This window comes from Heteronotia binoei, chromosome 21 (assembly GCF_032191835.1).
Source record: "Heteronotia binoei isolate CCM8104 ecotype False Entrance Well chromosome 21, APGP_CSIRO_Hbin_v1, whole genome shotgun sequence".
Taxonomy (NCBI): Eukaryota; Metazoa; Chordata; class Lepidosauria; order Squamata; family Gekkonidae; genus Heteronotia; species Heteronotia binoei.
The window spans coordinates 6,443,145-6,463,476 of NC_083243.1; the positions used below are offsets into that span (position 1 = coordinate 6,443,145).

Sequence of the window (20,332 nt, forward strand, 5' to 3'; positions counted from 1 at the left end):
AACTTCACGACACTTGCTGGAATTGAATTAGGAAAGCTCTACATCTTTCTGTATCGGTACACAGAATTGATTTCCATATTTGTAACCTTTGGCATCTGCAGCTGTAAGACCTGAAGCCACATGGAACAGGAAGGGGCGGGACGGCAGCAGCGGAGCACGAGACCCAGTGGTATGGAGAGCAGTGTGGTCCCCAGGGGTGGAATTCTAGCAGGAGCTCCTTTGCATATTAGGCCACCCCCCCCTCCTGATGTAGCCAATCCTCCCAGAGCTTACAGGGCTCCTTTTTGTAAGCTCTTGGAGGACTGGCTACATCAGGGGTGTGGCCTAATATGCAAAGGAGCTCCTGCTAGAATTCCAAGCTCTTGAAGGATTGGCTACATCAGGGGTGTGGGGCCTAATATGCAAAGGAGCCCCTGCTAGAATTCCACCCCTGGGGACCACACTGCTCTCCATAGCACTGGGTCTTGTGCTCCGCTGCTGACGTTCCGCCCCTTCCTGTTTCATGTGGCAGCACAGACTGTCTTGGGCCTGGCAGCTGAGAGCCTGGAAAAAGTGACAAGGCCCAATCTGCGTCCTCCCAGCGAGGACCCCTGACATTTCCACCCAGCAAAATGTCACTTGGGTGTTCGTCTCTGCAGGAATGAGGGTTGCCAAGTCCTATTGAAGAAATATCTGGGGACTTTGGGGGTGGAGCCAGAAGACTTTGGGGTGGAGCCAGGAGCAAGGGTGTGGCAAGCGTAATTGAACTCCAAAGGGAGTTCTGGCTGTCCCATTTCAAGGGACCACACGCCTTTTAAATGCCTTCCCTCCGTTGGAAATAATGGACAGGGGCATCTTCTTTGGGGGCTCATAGAATTGGACCCGCTGGTTCACTCTTTTTGAAACTTGGAGGGTGTTTTGAAGAGAGGTACCAGATGCTGTGCTGAAAATTCGGTGCCTCCACCTCAAAAAGCAGCCCCCCTGCAGCCCTAGGGACCTGCAGATCGATTCACTGTTATACCCTTTGGAATCGGTTTCCATAGAGAAGGGTGGCCAACGGTAGCTCTCCAGATGTTTTTTTTGCCTACAACTCCCATCAGCCCCAGCCAGCATGGCCAACGGTTGGGGCTGATGGGAGCTGTAGGCAAAAAAACATCTGGAGAGCTACCGTTGGCCATCCCTGCCATAGAGAATAGCGAAGTGTCCAGCAGACATTCTCCTCCTCCCTGTCAGCACATGCTTGCTAGGAAGACTTCAGGCTGGAGTCCAATGCAACTCTCAGTTCCTGATGGCTTCCCTTGGCAGGTGCAAACCGGCTCTGTCCAGAGGACTTGTGCTTAAGCAGAATGACTCAGCACTGTATATAGACATGTGTATTTAACTGAGGAGAGTCTGTAAAGTGTATCCTCTGCTATTGGATACAGCCAGTTTAGTGCAGGGGTGAAGTGCTCTTATCTGGGAGAACTGGGTTTGATTCCCCACTCCTCCACTTGCAGCTGCTGGAATGGCCTTGGGTCAGCCATAGCTCTGGCAGAGGTTGTCCTTGAAAGGGCAGCTGCTGTGAGAGCCCTCTCCAGCCCCATTCACCTCACAGGGTGTCTGTTGTGGGGGAGGAAGGGAAAGGAGATTGTAGGCTGCTCTGAGACTGTCCTTGGAAGGGCAGCTGCTGGGAGAGCCCTCTCCAGCCCCACCCACCTCACAGGGTGCCTGTTGTGGGGAAGGAAGGGAAAGGAGATTGTGAGCTGCTCTGAGACTCTGTCCTTGGAAGGGCAGCTTCTGGGAGAGCTCTCTCAGCCCTACCCACCTCACAGTGTGTCTGTTGTGGGGGGAGGAAGGGAAAGGAGATTGTAGGCCGCTCTGAGACTCTGTCCTTGGAAGGGCAGCTTCTGGGAGAGCTCTCTCAGCCCCACCCACCTCACAGTGTGTCTGTTGTGGGGGGAGGAAGGGAAAGGAGATTGTAGGCCGCTCTGAGACTCTGTCCTTGGAAGGGCAGCTTCTGGGAGAGCTCTCTCAGCCCCACCCACCTCACAGGGTGTCTGTTGTGGGGGAGGAAGGGAAAGGAGATTGTTGGCCGCTCTGAGACTCTGTCCTTGGAAGGGCAGCTGCTGTGAGAGCCCTCTCCAGCCCCACCCACCTCACAGGGTGTCTGTTGTGGGGGAGGAAGGGAAAGGAGATTGTAGACCATTCTGAGACTCTGTCCTTCGAAGGGCAGCTGCTGGGAGAGCCCTCTCAGCCCCACCCACCTCACAGGGTGTCTGTTGTGGGGGAGGAAGGGAAAGGAGATTGTAGGCTGCTCTGAGACTATGTCCTTGAAATGGAAGCTGCTGTGAGAGCCTTCTCCAGCCCCACCCACCTCACAGGGTGTCTGTTGTGGGGGAGGAAGGGAAAGGAGATTGTAGACCATTCTGAGACTCTGTCCTTCGAAGGGCAGCTGCTGGGAGAGCCCTCTCAGCCCCACCCACCTCACAGGGTGTCTGTTGTGGGGGAGGAAGGGAAAGGAGATTGTAGGCTGCTCTGAGACTATGTCCTTGAAATGGAAGCTGCTGTGAGAGCCTTCTCCAGCCCCACCCACCTCACAGGGTGTCTGTTGTGGGGGAGGAAGGGAAAGGAGATTGTAGACCATTCTGAGACTCTGTCCTTCGAAGGGCAGCTGCTGGGAGAGCCCTCTCAGCCCCACCCACCTCACAGGGTGTCTGTTGTGGGGGAGGAAGGGAAAGGAGATTGTAGCCTGCTCTGAGACTCTTCTGAGTGGAGGGTTGGATATAAATCCAATATCATCATCATCTTCATATGTAGTGTCTGGCGAAGCACTTTGACCGGTGCATACCAGGACAGTTATAACTTGTAAATCTGCAAATAAATGTATGTAGTTAAGCACAAGTCAGTGTGCTGTATCTGCCTAAGCCTCTTGAACCCAGGGCATGCCAGCGAATACGCCAACACTCCCCCCGCCTCCTGATGTCCCTGAAGCGGGGGGAGGGCCTCCAAACCAGGGGATCTCCTGCCCCCACCTGGGGATTGGCAACCCCAGCAGGAACGGCTCCTCTGAGCTCACTGAGGGACACAGAATAGAATCGTCGCGTTGAAAGGGGCCATAGAGGCCATCTAGCCCCGCCCCCCGCTCGATGCAGGATCAGCCTAGAGCCGGGGTGGTTGACGGCAGCTCTCCGGATGTGTTTTTTGCCTACAGCTCCCATCAGCCCCAGCCATTGGCCATGCTGGCTGGGGCTAATGGGAGCTGTAGGCAAAAAAAACAACAACATCCGGAGCGCTACCATTGCCCACCCCTGGCCTAGAGGATCCCTGACGAGCCTTCATCTAGCCATTGCTTGAAGATGGCCACTTAGGGGGAGTCTGCAGCCCATTCCGCCGCTGACCTACTCTTTTAAAAATCCCTCATATCCACCCAACATCCTTCCGCCCAGCAATGCTGTCCCCCCCCCCCCAACCTCCTTTTCCAGACAGAACATCCCCAAGTCCCTCCACCTCTCCTTGCGGGCCTTGTCATCCTCACACAGTGGGGGAGGGGAGGTGGGTGGGATACCAGGGTCGAGAGCCAGTTTGGTGTAGTGGTGAAGTGTGCGGACTCTTATCTGGGAGAACCGGGTTTGATTCCCCACTCCTCCACTTGCACCTGCTGGAATGGCCTTGGGTCAGCCAGAGCTCTCTTATCTGGGAGAACCGGGTTTGATTCCCCACTCCTCCACTTGCACCTGTTGGGATGGCCTTGGGTCAGCCATAGCTCTCTTATCTTGGAGAACCGGGCTTGATTCCCCACTCCTCCACTTGCACCTGCTGGAATGGCCTTGGGTCAGCCAGAGCTCTCTTATCTGGGAGAACCGGGCTTGATTCCCCACTCCTCCACTTGCAGCTGTTGGAATGGCCTTGGGTCAGCCAGAGCTCTCTTATCTGGGAGAACCGGGTTGGATTCCCCACTCCTCCCCTTGCAGCTGCTGGAATGGCCTTGGGTTAGCCATAGCTCTGGCAGAAGTTGTCCTTGAAAGGGCAGCTGCTGTGAGAGCCCTCTCCAGCCCCACCCACCTCACAGGGTGTCTGTTGTGGGGGAGGAAGGTAGAGGAGATTGTGAGCCACTCTGAGACTCTTCGGAGTGGAGGGCGGGATATAAATCCACTATCTTCTTCTTCTTCATCATCTCCAGGCCCCACCTGGAGCTTAAACAACAAACAGAGAATCACAGCAGAAAATAACCCTGAGGCTCTGTGATGACGGCGTATTCCCTTTTTGAGAACTGCAACCTATTTCTGAGTATAGAACTGGAATCCTGCTGTGCCCAGATACAACTGTGGAAAGCTGGTCAAAGCTTCTAATGAAATGAGGGAATACAAAGCACAACCTCGTCGCTGTGTTGCGTGGTGTACATTTTACATACTGGGAACTATCCAGAAGTACTACGGGGTCTCCTCAGGAGCAAGAGGACCAAGGGCTCTTGGATGTGGAAGGACAGATGATCATCTACATGGGACTGTGTATCACAAACCTTTGAGACTGTGTCCTTCCTGTATTTTCACTTTAGGTGGCGCAGAGTGGTAAAGCAGCAGTACTGCAGGTGAGGGGCGGTGGCTCAGTGGTAGAGCATCTGCTTGGGAAGCAGAAGGTCCCAGGTTCAATCCCCGGCATCTCCAACTCAAAAGGGTCCAGGCAAATAGGTGTGAAAAACCTCAGCTCGAGACCCTGGAGAGCCGCTGCCAGTCTGAGAAGACAAGACTGACTTTGATGGACCCAGGGTCTGATTCAGTAGAAGGCAGCTTCATATGTTAGGGGAGGGACGGTGGCTCAGTGGTAAAGCATCTGCTTGGGAAGCAGAAGGTCCCAGGTTCAATCCCCGGCATCTCCAACTAAAAAGGGTCCAGGCAAATAGGTGTGGAAAACCTCAGCTCGAGACCCTGGAGAGCCGCTGCCAGTCTGAGAAGACAAGACTGACTTTGATGGACCAAAGGTCTGATTCAGGATAAGGCAGATTCATATGTTCTTCATATGTTCATCTGAACTCTCTGCTCACGACCTGAGTTCGATCCTGGCGGAAGAAGGATGGATTCAGGTAGCCGGCCCGAGGTTGACTCAGCGTTCCATCCTTCCGGTAAAATGAGTACCTAGCTTGCTGGGGGTGGGGGGGGAGTGTAAAAGACTGGGGAAGGCAAGGGCAAACCACCCCGTCAAAAGTCTGCCGTGAAAACGACGTCACCCCAGAGTCAGAAACAGCTGGTGCTTGCGCAGGGGACCTTTCCTTTCCACATATGTTAAGAGCCCCGTGGCAAGGTGTTAAAGCTACAGTACTGCAGTCTAAACTCTCTGCTCATGACCCGAATTCGATCCCCGGTGGAAGCTGGGTTTTCAGGTAGCCGGCTCCAGGTTGACTCAGCCTTCCATCCTTCCGAGGTCTGTAAAATGAGGACCCAGCTTGCTGGGGGGAAAGCGTAGAGGACTGGGGAAGGCAATGGCAAACCACCCCGTCAAAAGTCTGCCGCGAAAACGTTGTGAAAGCGAAGTCACCCCAGAGTCGGAAACGATTGGTGCTTGCACAGGGGACCTTTCCTTATCAGGGTATGTCGATAAGGTTGGTGAGAACATCTGGGATGTTATAAAAATCATTCTGTATGAATACTTAATATGTTGTGTTTATTTGGAGGCTAGTCATCACAGAACCTTAGGGTTATTTTCTGCCACCCCCACCAGCAGCTTGGCAAGTCTGGCTCCATCAGCACGGAACTCATGCAGCCAAAGGAGGTCTAAAGGGAGGGGAGACCATGAAGACAAAGGCTCTCTTGTGGATTGGCTTTCTGAAGTCCGGGGACAAACTGCCTGTTGATGAGCTCACCCCTTTGATGGATTTACGCATCGAACCGTGACCAGCCCACGGTCAGCTCAGCAATACAGTCAGATGTTGCACCGTTTCATTCTGATGCTGCATTTTTTGGGGCGGCGGCGGGGGTTGCCTTGAAGAAGGATGACGTTCCCGTAAGCCAGGAGTCCTCAAACTATGGCCCGCGGGCCAGATGCGGCCCGCTGAGGACGTTTATGCGGCCCACCGGGTTATGGCAAAATCAGACCGGAAGTGACGTTCGACCTAAACTCGCGTTAGCAACGCACACTTCTGGCACTGGGCTGAGGCGGCAGAGACAGAGTGTGAGGTGATACCGAGGTGAGGTGAGTTCCCAGGCCGGGGTGTGTGGTGTGGGGAAGGGAGAGAGATGCAGAAGACGGAGAACTGACGGCCCGCGGCCTTGTACAGTAACGGCAGTCCGGCCCTCCAACAGTCTGAGGGACAGTGAACTGGACCCCTATTTAAAAAGTTTGAGGACCCCTGCTGTAAGCCGTAGGCAGTCCTGGTGGCCTTCAATGATTTTGCCCCAGTCTTCTGAATGCTGCAATCTTGGGGTGTTCCCTTCAGCTGCTGCACAGAAACCACAGAAGGGCATTGCTGACAGATGATTATGTCCATGCAAGCATGCCAGGCCGAGATCGGAAAAATGTTGGTTGGGTGTGTGTGTGTGCAGAGTGCAATCAGCTACTGAAGGAGGTGGTGAGCCCCCCCCTTCTCTTTAAGCAGGGAATTGATGAATGGTCAGGCTGCTCTAGTGCAGGGGTGCCCAAACTTGCTAACATAACAGCAGCAGCAGAAGAAATCTCCTTAAGAGGAAGAAGATATTGGATTTATATCCCGCCCTCCACTCCGAAGAGTCTCAGAGCGGCTCACAATCTCCTTTCCCTTCCTCCCCCACAACAGACACCCTGTGAGGTAGATGAAGATATTGGATTTATATCCCACCCTCCACTCTGAAGAGTCTCAGAGCGGCTCACAATATCCTTTACGTTCCCCCCCCACACACACAACAGGCACCCTGTGAGGTAGATGAAGATATTGGATTTATATCCCACCCTCAACTCCGAAGAATCTCAGAGCGGCTCACAATCTACTTTCCCTTCCTCCCCCGCAACAGACACCCTGTGAGGTGGGTGGGGCTGGAGTGTTGTGGGTGGGGCTGTTCCTCCCCCACAACAGACACCCTGTGAGGTGAATGGGGCTGAGAGAGCTCTGACAGAAGCTGCCCTTTCAAGGACAACCTCTGCCAGAGCTAGGGCTGACCCAAGGCCATGCCAGCCGCTGCAAGTGGAGGAGTGGGGAATCAAACCCGGTTCTCCTAGGTAAGAGTCCGCACACTTAACCACTACTACACCAAACTGGCTCTCACAATCTCCTTTATCTCCTCCCCCCACTACAGACATCCTGTGAGGTGGGTGGGGCTGAGAAGGCTCTCACAGCAGCTGCCCTTTCAAGGAAAGAGTCTCAGAGTGGCCTACAATCTCCTTTGCCTACCTCCCCCACAACACCCTGTGAGGTGGGTGGGGCTGGAGAGGGCTCTCACAGCAGCTGCCCTTTCGAGGACAGAGTCTCAGAGCGGCTCACAATCTCTTTTCCCTTCCTCCCCCACAACAGACACCCTGTGAGGTGGGTGGGGCTGGAGAGGGCTCTCCCAGCAGCTGCCCTTTCAAGGACAACCTCCGCCACAGCTATGGCTGTCCCACGGCCATTCCAGCAGGTGCAAGTGGAGGAGTGGGGAATCAGACCCGGTTCTCCCAGATACGAGTCCGCACACTTCACCACTGCACCAAACTGGCTCTCCAGGGGCACTTCGTTTTATTTCGTCAAAGCAACACAGCTGCCTACCATGCTCATATCTAAAATTTATTTCCCCCAGAGGCTCAGGCAACAGGCTGCATTCTTCCATGTTATGCTCACAACAGCCTTGTGAGGTAGGGCAGACAGGGCATGACTGGCCTGACATCACACAGCAAGCTTGACAGCCAGGTGGGGATTTGAACCCAGGCCTCTTGGACCTTAGTCTAACATCCTCACTGGCAGGGGTGGGAAGGGATTTAGAGACCCCTGCCAACAAAAATCCGTATAGTCAAAGCCAGGGATGGCCAGACTTGTTTAACAAAAGAGCCACACAGAATAAACGTCAGACGTTTGAGAGCCGCAAGATGTGAATGTCAGATGTTTGAGAGCTGCAAAGGGAGGAAGGATAGCAAATAAACAGGGAGGTGGAAAGAAAGCAACTTTAAAGGCATTCTCCAAGCTGCCAGCTGCCTTGGCTTGGAGAAGTGATTTAAAGAGACAGATGCCTTCTCCACACTGGCCAATGAGGTGGCGGGGGCTTCAACAGCCATACAATATGTGCGAAAGAGCCACAGTTTGGCCACCCCTGGTCAAAGCGATGGTATTCCCAGTAGTCATGTATGGCTGTGAAAACTGGACCATAAGGAAGGCCGAGCGCAGAAGAATAGATGCTTCTGAGATGTGGTGCTGGAGAAGACTCTTGAGAGTCCCTTGGACCGCAAGAAGATCCAATCAGTCAGTCCTAAGGGAAATCAACCCCGACTGTTCCCTGGGAGGTCAGATGCTGAAGCTGAAGCTCAAATCCTTTGGCCACCCAATGAGAAGGGAGCACTCCCTGGAGAAGACCCTGATGCTGGGAAAGTCAGAAGGCAAAAGAAGAAGGGGATGGCAAAAGATGAGATGGCTGGACAGCGTTACTGGTGTAACTAACACGAATTTGAACAGACTTTGGAGGCTGGTGGAAGACAGGAGGGCCTGGCGTGACTTGGTCCAGGGGGTCACAAAGAGTTGGACTTCACAGTGCAACTGAACAGCAAACGACACATACTTGTACAGCATTGCAGTGATGTAACACACTAAGGTTATGAGAAACTTTCAGGGGTACCTCAGAAACAAGCACTCGATTAAGTCCTTTATCTTTAGAACAGAGATCTCAGTAACCGTAACGAAACATACGACTGTGCAAGACAAGTGTCCTCGAAGCCTCCTGTCTAATTCTGCAAATGTGACATGTGCAGGACTTCTTTTGTAGCAGGATCTCCTTTGCCTATTAGGCCACTCCCACCCCCCAACGTAGCCAATCCTCCTGGAGCTTCCGGGAGGCCAACTAAGAGCCCTGGAAGCTCTTGGAGGATTGGCTGCATGGGGGAGGGGGGGTGGCCTAATATGCAAAGGAACTCCTGCTAGAATTCCACCCCTGGGCCACACACTCCTGATGTAGCCAATCCTCCTGGAGCTTGCAGTAGGCCCTGTACTAAGAGCCTTGTAAGCTCTTGGAGGATTGGCTACATCAGGGGGGGTGTGGCCTAATAGGCAAAGATGTTCCTGGTACCAAAAAAGCCCTGGGCACATGGATACCCTGTTTGCTTCCCACAGCTTTCTCCTTCTGCAACCAGCTCCAGGGCCATCTTCCACAGTGCGTGTCCGCGGCTCCCTCAAGAACAGCAGCAGGCGGCTGAAACGGATCTCTTCTCTACCCACTTCTGCCACATCAGAGCCGCACAAAGGACTTTCCGCTGCTTCGTAAGCCGCCGCTTCTTTTGTGCCTTCCTCATGAGGGGGCATTCTGGAAGACGTCAAGAAATGCCGACTGTTAGAAATGTTCCTACCTTTCTTGATTTCTCAGCATTTTGCATTGTTTGTAACAACTGGTACAATTCAACTGTCATTCCCACATGCTTTTAACTGTGGCCTCTTCCCTTTCTAAGCGGCCCCGTGGCGCAGAGTGGTAAAGCAGCAGTACTGCAGTCTGAACTCGCTGCTCACGACCGACCTGATTTCGATCCCTGCGAAAGCTGGGTTCAGGTCACCAGCCCAAGGTTGACTCAGCCTTCCATTCTTCCGAAGTCGGTAAAATGAGTCCCCAGCTTGCTGGGGGGAAAGCGTAGAGGACTGGGGAAGGCAATGGCAAACCACCCTATGAAAAGTCTGCCGTGAAAACATTGTGAAAGCAATGTCACCCCAAAGTCGGAAACGACTGGTGCTTGCACAGGGGACCTTTCCTTTCCCTAAGATTAAAAGAGCCCCATGGCGCAGAGTGGTAAAGCTGCAGTACTGCAGTCGAAGCCCTCTGCTCATGACCCAAGTTCAATCCCGGTGGAAGCTGGGTTTAGGTAGCCGGCTCCAGGTTGACTCAGCCTTCCATCCTTCCGAGGTCGTTCAAATGAGTCCCCAGCTTGCTGGGGCGAAGTGTAGAGGACTGGGGAAGGCAATGGCAAACCACCCCGGAAAAAATCAGCCGTGAAAACGTTGTGAAAGCAATGTCACCCCAGAGTTGGAAATGACCAGTGCTTGCACAGGAAACCTTTCCTTTCCCTTCCCTTTCTGTATCACTTCATAGTTCTAATACATATGAAGATTTGGGCTGTATACTGACTTTATTCTTAATAAACGGTTTGAAAACGTTAAAAAAAAAAGAGGATGAGTTTCACAGATCGCTCTGCAGCCTCACGTATCCCCGCGGCTGCCGCCTACTCACAAGAAGGCAGCAGCCGTGGGGCTACTCGCGAGTAGGCAGCAGGCCCAGTGACTGGGGCAGAGTTCTGTTACCTAGGGCGCCAGCAAGGCTAAGCTTGGCCCTGCATCCGTGGCTGCTAAGCCATGGGGGCTAAAACGAACGTCCCCATTTAGAGGCACTGAACCTCTGAATCTCAGTTCTAAGAGGCAACATCACGGGAAGTCCTTGGCATCTATGCTCTGTTCTTGGCTGCCCAGGGGAACTGGTTGGCCACTGCATGAGACAGGATGTTGGACTAGATGGACCACCAGTGTGGTCCAGAATGGCTCTTCTTAAGTTCTGACCAACCACTGGCTTACAAGAGCACGAGGCTGTCTGCAAGCGTTAGCCGCCGTCTCTCTATTTATCACAACAAGGATTTACCATTCTTTTCTTCCGGATGATGAAGATATGAATGTCCTTGCTCCGATATTCCTCATCATGCTGGTCTAGGGGAACTTGCTCCAATTCAAAATCCTTCTGAAGAAGCTAGAATAGAAGATGACATCATCAGAACCCAAAGGTACAACAAGGCCCCCGGACTCACGGGATGTCTGTTTCTCTCACAACCCAACCAGGCTGCGTAATCTTGAGACCATAAAACTCAGAGTTTTCAACTTCTGAATCTTGATACAGAAATCCTGATCTCTGCTTCCCGCACATGATCACCATGGGATCCAGCCAGACTGGAGAGCCAGTTTGGTGTAGTGGTTAAGAGCGGTGGCTCTAATCTGGAGAACTGGGTTTGATTCCCCCACTCCTCCTCCACATGCAGCCAGCTGGGTGACCTTGGGTCAGTCCTAGTTCTCTCAGAGCTCTCTCAGCCCCACCTACCTTACAGGCAATGCTCCGCTAGTGTGAGCTGGCTCACAGTTTTTTTAGCCTCCAGCTCGCACAGTTTTGTCTTCGTTCACAAAGGATGGCCTCAGAGCAAACTAATTTATGCAGCAGCTCACAATTTTAATGCCAGTAGCTCACAAAGTAGAATTTTTGCTCACAAGACTCATAAAACATAAGAGGAGCCATGTTGGATCAGGCCAGTGACCCCTCCAGTCCAACACTCTGTGTCACACAGTGGCCAAAAATTTATACACACACACACACATATATACACACACTGTGGCTAATAGCCACTGATGGACCTCTGCTCCATATTTTTATCTAACCCCCTCTTGAAGCTGGCTATGCTTGTAGCCGCCACCACCTCCTGTGGCAGTGAATTCCACGTGTGAATCACCCTTTGGGTGAAGAAGTATCTCCTTTTATCCGTTCTAACCTCAGCAATTTCATTGAACGCCCACGAGTTCTTGTATTCTGAGAAAGGGAGAAAAGGACTTCTTTCTCTACCTTCTCTATCCCATGCATAATCTTGTCAACCTCTATCACGTCACCCGGCAGTCGATGTTTCTCCAAGCTAAAGAGCCCCAAACGTTTTAACCTTTCTTCATAGGGAAAAAAGTGTTCCAAACCCTTAATCATTCTAGTTGCCCTTTCCTGCGCTTTTTCCAATGCTATCATATCCTTTTTGAGGTGCGGCAACCAGAATTGCACAAAGCTTAGAGGGAGTATTGCTCACAGGGTGTCTGTCGTGGGGAGGGGAACGGAAAGAAGATTGCCAGCTGCTCTGAGACTCCTCTGGGTAATGAAGGGTGGGGCATAAAAACAGTGAGAAAGAAGTCCATCAGGAAGCACAGAGCTGACTAACCTCAAAGTATCTCCGCTCCACTTCTGGGTTTTTCCCCATCGTTCTTTCTTCGTAGCAACAAAGGATTTGGGTCTCTGGGCCAGAGAGATCCTTCAGGGTCTTGATTAGCGGCTCCAACGACTGCCCACAAAACAAAAGAAGATCTGACACTTAACAGCACTTCACAGTTTACAACATTTGTGGTGGCAAAGTGCTGCTACGGTAAGTACCAAAAGGCCGGATGCTTCCAAGTTGGCTACCATTTGATGGGCCCGGTCATGTGATCAGTTACCTGCGCTAAACACCTATCATACGCAAAGCTGCCTTCGACTGAATCAGACCCCTAGGGCAGTCCTGTCTCTACAGACTGGCAGGGGCTCTCCAGGGTCTCAGGCTGAGGTCTTCCCCATCGCCTCCTGCCTGGTCCTTTCAGCCGGAGATGCCAGAGACAGGACCTGGGGCCTTCTGCATGCCAAGCAGATGCTCCAGCCCTGAGCCCCGGCCCCCTCCCTGACAGTCTTGAAGACGTGCCTTCTACTGAACTAGACTGGAAGCAGCTCTCTCTCCAGGGTCTCAGGCTGAGGTCCTTCACATCATCTACGGCCAGATCCTTTATCTGGAGACGCCTTGCTGTTAGTTGAGCGCAATTACTTTCTTCAGTGAGCTGGTCGTTTCAAGGGCTTGCTGAGACTCAATCCCACCAGTTTCTGCTTTGCCAAACGAAACACACAAGAAGCGGCCTTATACTGAATCACAAGAACATAAGAGAAGCCTTGTTGGATCAGGCCAATGGCCCATCCAGTCCAACCCTCTGTGCTACATAGTGGCCAAAAAACCCCAGGTGCCACCAGGAGGTCCACCAGTGGGGCCAGGACACTAGAAGCCCTCCCACTGTGCCCCCCTCAAGCACCAAGAATATAGAGCATCCCTGCCCCAGACATAAGAACATAAGAGAAGCCTTGTTGGATCAGGCCAATGGCCCCTCCAGTCCAACCTTCTGTGTTACACAGTGGCAAAAAAACCCAGGTGCCATCAGGAGGTCCACCAGTGTGGCCAGGGCACTAGAAGCCCTCCCACTGTGCCCCCCGAAAGCACCAAGAATATAGAGCAACCCTGCCCCAGACATAAGAACATAAGAGAAGCCATGTTGGATCAGGCCAATGGCCCCTCCAGTCCAACACTCCGTGTTACACAGTGGCAAAAAATCCCAATTGCCATCAGGAAGTCCACCAGTGGGGCCAGGGCACTAGAAGCCCTCCCACTGTGCCCCCCGAAAGCACAAAAAGTACAGAGCATCACTGCCCCAGACATAAGAACGTAAGAGAAGCCATGTTGAATCAGGCCAACCCTCTGTGTTACACAGTAGCCAAAAAAAACCAGATGCCACCAGGAGGTCCACCAGTGAGGCCAGGACACTAGAAGTTCTCACACTGTTGTCCCTCCCAAGCACCAAGAAGACAGAACATCACTGCCCCAGAAATCCTTGGTCCATCAAAGTCAACATTGTCTACTCAGACTGGCAGAGGCTCTCCCACCACGCATAGGTTCTTCCCCATCACTTCCTAGCTGATGCTTTCAGTCGGAGATACAGGGGATTGAACCGAGGACCTTCTGCATGCCAAGCAGAGGCTGCCACACCCCTTCGAAAAAAGCACAAGTGAACACATGAAGCAGCCTTTTACTGAATCAGACCATCGATCCACCAGGTCAGTATTGTCTAGCATGAGCTTCCCAGGGTCTCAAGCTGAGGTCTTTCGCGTCAACTGCCTCTGGATCTTTTTTTAACTGGAGATGCCAGGATTGAACCTGGGCTCTTCGGCACGCCAAGCGGATGCTCCGCCATGCAGCCACAGCCCTCCTCCCCATGATGTTTATAAAATGATGAATGGGGTGGAAAGAGCGGGCAGGGAGAACTTCTCCCACTTGCCCAAATACTGCTGTTAGGAATCCGCCTCCCACAACACCGAGACACCGCCTTCCGATGGAAATTACAGATTCTTCCCTGCTTTGTACCCTTCCTCTCTGTGCTGCCTCCCCTGCTGCCTTCCTGGGCATTATAAAGTTCCAGCGGTGCACTGATGGTGCCACATACTTTTTGGAATGTAAGAAGAGCCCTGCTGGATCAGACCAGTAAAAGCCTATCTAGTCCAGCTTCCTGACTCACACATTGGCCAACCAGTTCCTCTGGAGGGCCAGCAACAGGGCAGAGAGGCCGAGGCCTTCTTAAGAACATCAGAAGAGCCCTGCTGGATCAAACTACTGGTCTATCTAGTCCAGCTTCCTGACTCACAGTGGCCAGCCAGTTCCTCTGGAGGGCCAACAACAGAGCAGAGAGGCTGAGGCCTTCATAAAAATGTCAGAAGAGCCCTCCTGGGTCAGACCAATGAGGGTCCATCTGTCTCACACAGTGGCCAGCCAGTTCCTCTGGAGGGCCAACAACAGGGCAGAGAGGCTGAGGCCTTCCCCTGAGAAGAACATCAGAAGAGCCCTGCTGGATCAGACCAGTGAGGGTCCATCTAATCCAGCCTCCTGTTGCACACAGTGGCCAACCAGTTCCTCTGGAGGGCCAGCAACAGGGCAGAGAGGCCGAGGCCTTCATAAGAACATCAGAAGAGCCCTCCTGGGTCAGACCAGTGAGGGTCCATCTAATCCAGCCTCCTGTTGCACACAGTGGCCAACCAGTTCCTCTGGAGGGCCAGCAACAGGGCAGAGAGGCCGAGGCCTTCATAAGAACATCAGAAGAGCCCTCCTGGGTCAGACCAGTGAGGGTCCATCTAGTCCAGCCTCCTGTCTCACACAGTGGCCAGCCAGTTCCTCTGGAGGGCCAGCAACAGGGCAGAGAGGCCGAGGCATTCATAAGAACATCAGAAGAGCCCTCCTGGGTCAGACCAATGAGGGTCCATGTAGTCCAGCCTCCTGTCTCACACAGTGGCCAGCCAGTTCCTCTGGAGGGCCAACAACAGGGCAGAGAGGCTGAGGCCTTCCCCTGAGAAGAACATCAGAAGAGCCCTGCTGGATCAGACCAGTGAGGGTCCATCTAGTCCAGCATCCTGTCTCCCACAGTGGCCAGCCAGTTCCTCTGGAGGGCCAGCAACAGGGCAAAGAGGCCGAGGTCTTCGTAAGAACATCAGAAGAGCCCTCCTGGGTCAGACCAGTGAGGGTCCATCTAATCCAGCCTCCTGTCTCACACAGTGGCCAACCAGTTCCTCTGGACGGCCAACAACAGGGCAGAGAGGCCGAGGCCTTCCCCTGAGAAGAGCATCAGAAGAGCCCTGCTGGATCAGACCAGTAAAAGTCTATCTAGTCCAGCTTCCTGACTCACACAGTGGCCAACCAGTTCCTCTGGACAGCCAACAACAGGGCAGAGAGGCTGAGGCCTTCCCCTGAGAAGAGCATCAGAAGAGCCCTGCTGGATCAGACCAGTAAAAGTCTATCTAGTCCAGCTTCCTGACTCACACAGTGGCCAGCCAGTTCCTCTGGAGGGCCAACAACAAGGCAGAGAGGCTGAGGCCTTCCCCTGAGAAGAACATCAGAAGAGCCCTGCTGGATCAGACCAGTGAGGGTCCATCTAATCCAGCCTCCTGTCGCACACAGTGGCCAACCAGTTCCTCTGGAGGGCCAGCAACAGGGCAGAGAGGCCGAGGCCTTCATAAGAACATCAGAAGAGCCCTCCTGGGTCAGACCAGTGAGGGTCCATCTAGTCCAGCCTCCTGTCTCACACAGTGGCCAGCCAGTTCCTCTGGAGGGCCAACAACAGGGCTGAGAGGCTGAGGCCTTTGTAAGAATGTCAGAAGAGCCCTGCTGGATCAGACCAGTGAGGGTCCATCTAGTCCAGCATCCTGTCTCCCACAGGGGCCAACCAGTTCCTCTGGAGGGCCAACAAGAGGGCAGAGAGGCCGAGGCCTTCATAAGAACATCAGAAAAGCCCTGCTGGATCAGACCAGTGAGGGTCCATCTAGTCCAACCTCCTGTCTCTCACTGTGGCCAACCAGTTCCTCTGGACTACCAACAACAGGCCATGCAGGTCAAGACTTTCTTCATTTTAATCACTCTCTGTGTAAAGTAGTATTTCCTTTTGTCCGTCCTGAACCTACTGCCCCTCAGCTGAACTTGCTACCTGCCTTGTAGCTTTGCCAGCCATGAACCAGATTGCCCCCTTACAGCCAGGTGTGGAAGCCATGCACCCCACTTGCATATGCCCTGCCCTTGGAGGGACTGGGAGGCAAAACCCATCATCAGGATGCCACTTTCCAGTCATGAAGGGGAGAGAAATAATTTACCTCCTCATAGTAGATGCAGTCTGCCATCAGTATGTAATCTGGCACCGGTAGAAAGTCTGTCACTTCTTCACCCCTGCACAAGAGAAAGCAGAGAATGTGATCTCCACAATACAGAAGAGAACATTTGGGGTTTTCTGCATTCCCAGCCTATTCACCTCCTGAAGGCTTGCAACTCTTTAGGTGTCAAACATGCGGCCCGGGGGTCGAATCAGGCCCCCAAGCAATTGGCTGTCATCTGCTTCCTTCTCCCTCTCTCTTGCTTCCTTCTGCATAACAGCTTGGCTTTGCAAAAATTGCTCAATTGCACAGGAGTTACAGACAAAAGTCTCTACTTTCTGCATTGGTTGAGGCTCCTTCCTTGGGGAGGAAGTGGGGGGGAGAGAAAGCTTTGCTTTGCCAGGCTCTCTCAATCTCACAGCAGAGCTACTGAACCAAGCCTCCCTTCCTTCTATTGGCTGAGGCTCCTCCTCGCTCCTGGCCCCCGGGGAAGGAAGGAAAGAGCCAGAGCTTCCTTTGTCTAGTTCCCTGGATCCCTTGCGAGAGATACAAAGAAAGCACTTTTAAGACCAACGAGCGCTAATGTTTTAAGCATGTTTTACTTTAAGGTTTTTTAAAAAAAAAAAAAATCTTTGTGTTTCTGTGTCCTTTATAGAATCATAGAGTTGGAAGGGACCTCCAGGGTTATCTAGTCCAACCCCCTGCACAATGCAGGAAACTCACAAATACCTCCCCCTAAATTCACAGGATCTTCATTGCTGTCAAATGGCCATCTAGCCTCTGTTTAAAAACCTCCAAGGAAGGAGAGCCCACCACCTCCCGAGGAAGCCTGTTCCACTGAGGAACCGCTCTAACGGTCAGGAAGTTCTTCTCATGTTGAGCCGGAAACTCTTTTGATTTAATTTCAACCCGTTGGTTCTGGTACTACCTTCTGGGGCCACAGAAAACAATTCCACCCCATCCTCTATATGACAGCCCTTCAAGGACTTGAAGATGGTGATCCTATCACCTCTCAGCCGCCTCCTCTCCAGGCTAAACATCCCCAGCTCCTTCAACCTTTCCTCACAGGACTTGGTCTCTAGACCGCTCACCATCTTCATCACCCTCCTCTGGACCCGTTCCAGCTTGTCTATATCTTTAAAATACGGTGCCCCAAATGGAACACAATACTCCAGGTGAGGTCTTACCAGAACAGAGTAAAGCGATACCATCACACTAGACTTCTGTTGATACAGCCCAAAATTGCATTTGCCCTTTTTATAGTTTCTCTTTCTGCTACCTAATCCTAAACAAGGACACATACGGCCTGCTTCGGCGGGGAGGGCGGGATATAAATAAAAATTGTTGTTGTTGGGTGCGTCTTTGGGAACTCATGCCATAAAGCAGAAGCAATGTGGGGTTTTATGTTATCTGGTGGGGAAGAATTATTATCACAAACCAGGAGAACTGGGGTGCAGTGCTCCTGTGAGAAAGTAACGGGCAAAATAAGGTTTATACAAACCATTTCAGTACCTTGGCTTGAACGGAACCGGTGATAAGGTGCCGATTCTTCTCAATGTTCATTTCCAGCAAATCCTGAACTTCTTCAAGATCCGTCACTGTAACATTTGCCCTACGAAAGAAGACAAAGTATGATTTAAGTTATGCTTGTGGGTGCACAACAGACACACGCTGAAGATCATAGAGGCTTCTCTCTTAGTCTTGCCTTTAGGGGCAAAGCCGAATGATCTAAAATGTTTATATCTCACTTTCTATCAAAGATGGCCAAACTTGTTTAACATAAGAGCCACACAGAATAAACATCAGATGTTTGAGAGCCACAAGACGTGAGCATCAGATGTTTGAGAGCAGCAAGACAGGAAGGGAGGAAAGAAGATGGGGGGAGGGGGAAAGAAAGGAACGTTAACTTTAAATGCATGCTCCAAGCCTCAGGCTGGCTTGGCTTGCCGAAGTGATTTAAAGAGACAAACGCTTTCTCTGGCAGGGGCTTTGCGAGCCACACAATGTGTGAAAGAACCACAGTTTGGCCGCCCCCACTTTCTGTCTTTAGACTCAGGGACCTAACAACACAGGACGTTGCAAGGATGCAAAATGTGAGAGTCCAATAACAGCAACAATGCACATATGATGCACACACAGCGACACCAAGAAAAGAGGCCATGTCCTCTAAAAAGATCCCATCTGGTCACCCTACACAGAGCTCCCCCCCCCCCTTCTGCAAAGCAGCCTTCTTTTCCAGAGGGCCCGATCTCTGTGGCCTGGGGATGCGTTGAGACTCTGGGAGACCTCCAGGCCCCACCTGGAGGTTGGCCTGAGATAGCCTGCTTGACACACAGGGGGCCAGGGTGGGAGAAACTAACTGACCATCTGAGCAAGCGACCAATGGCCTTACTAGGGTTGCCAATCCCCAGGTGGGGGGCAGGGGATCCCCTGGTTTGGAAGCCCTCCCCCTGCTTCAGGGTCATCAGAAAGCGGAGGGGGGGGGGGAAGAAATGTCTGTTGGGTGCTCCATTATTCCCTATGGAGACCTATTCCCATAGGGTATAATGGAGAATTGATCTGTAGGTATCTGGAGCAGGGGGGGTTGCTGTTTTTTGAGGTAGAGGCACCACATTGGCAGCCTAGCATCCAGTGCCTCTCCCCAAAATACCTTCCAAGTTTCAAAAAGATTGGACCAGGGGGTCCAATTCTATGAGCCCCCAAAGAAGGTGCCTCTAGCCATTGTTTCCAGCGAAGGGGAGGCATTTAAAAGGAGGGCGGGTCCCTTTAAATGTGGTGGCCGGAAGGGCCCTTTGGAGTTCAGTTCGCTTGTCACAACCTTGCTCCTGGCCCCACCCCCAGCGTCTCCTGGCCCCACCCCCAAAGTGTCCTGGCTCCACCCCCAAAGTCCCCCGGATATTTCTCGAGCGGTTCTTACCCGAGGGCGGCGGCCATGAGGCCCACGAGGCCCGTTCCGGCGCCCAGCTCGAGGGCGGCCTTTTGTCGGAGGGGCAGGCGGGGGGGCGGCGGCGGCGGCGCTCTTGTCGAGGAAGGCGGCCAGCACCAGCGCCGCGTCCCACACCACCACCCCGGTGCCGCCGGCCGAGCGCTGCCCCACCCGCAGCGGCCCCGCCCGCCCCCGCAGCCCCACCGCGCGCTCCAGCAGCGCCATCGCCCCTCCGCCCGCGGGGACGCGCCCAACCGCTCTCTCGACGCGGGAACTCCGCAGAGCCCCGCCCACCAGGGCCACGGCGCCCCCTGGCGGCCCGCCCTTTCACGCCGCTCGGCGACCCTGGCTGGGGAGGAGCGCCGCGGCGCGGCAGGCTTCAGTCGGAGCCACGCACAAGACACGTCCCAGCTCTTGAGAGCGGCAAGATATGAATGGCAGGTGCTGCAAGGAAGGAGGAAAAATAGATGGAGTGAGAGGAAGGAAGGAAGGAGGGAAAATAGATGGAGTGAGAGGAAGGAAGGAAGGAGGGAAAATAGATGGAGTGAGAGGAAGGAAGGAGGGAAAATAGATGACTGAGAGGAAGAGGAAGGAAGGAGGAGGGAAAATAGATGGACTGAGAGGAAGGAAGGAAGGAGGGAAAATAGATGGACTGAGAGGAAGGAAGGAAGGAGGGAAAATAGATGGACTGAGAGGAAGGAAGGAAGGAGGGAAAATAGATGGACTGAGAGGAAGGAAGGAGGGAAAATAGATGGAGTGAGAGGAAGGAAGGAAGGAGGGAAAATAGATGGAGTGAAAGGAAGGAAGGAAGGAGGGAAAATAGATGGAGTGAGAGGAAGGAAGGAAGGAGGGAAAATAGATGGAGTGAGAGGAAGGAAGGAAGGAGGGAAAATAGATGGAGTGAAAGGAAGGAAGGAGGGAAAATAGATGGACTGAGAGGAAGGAAGGAGGGAAAATAGATGGACTGAGAGGAAGGAAGGAGGAAAATAGATGGACTGAGAGGAAGAGGAGGGAAAATAGATGGAGTGAGAGGAAGGAAGGAAGGAGGGAAAATAGATGGAGTGAAAGGAAGGAAGGAAAAAAATATGGAGTGGAAGGAAGGAAGGAAAAT

At 52.9% G+C, this 20,332-nt stretch overlaps 1 protein-coding gene across 1 annotated transcript; it reads right to left on the minus strand.

Moving 5' to 3' along the window:
* Positions 1-10,657: 10,657 nt before the first annotated feature.
* LOC132588934 (protein N-lysine methyltransferase METTL21D-like) lies at positions 10,658-19,446 on the minus strand. The gene is given in 6 exon segments (XM_060261411.1): positions 10,658-10,823; positions 12,040-12,159; positions 16,299-16,371; positions 17,797-17,907; positions 19,213-19,283; positions 19,285-19,446. Coding segments are annotated over 6 exon segments (666 nt in total). The 3' UTR covers positions 10,658-10,694.
* Positions 19,447-20,332: the final 886 nt, after the last annotated feature.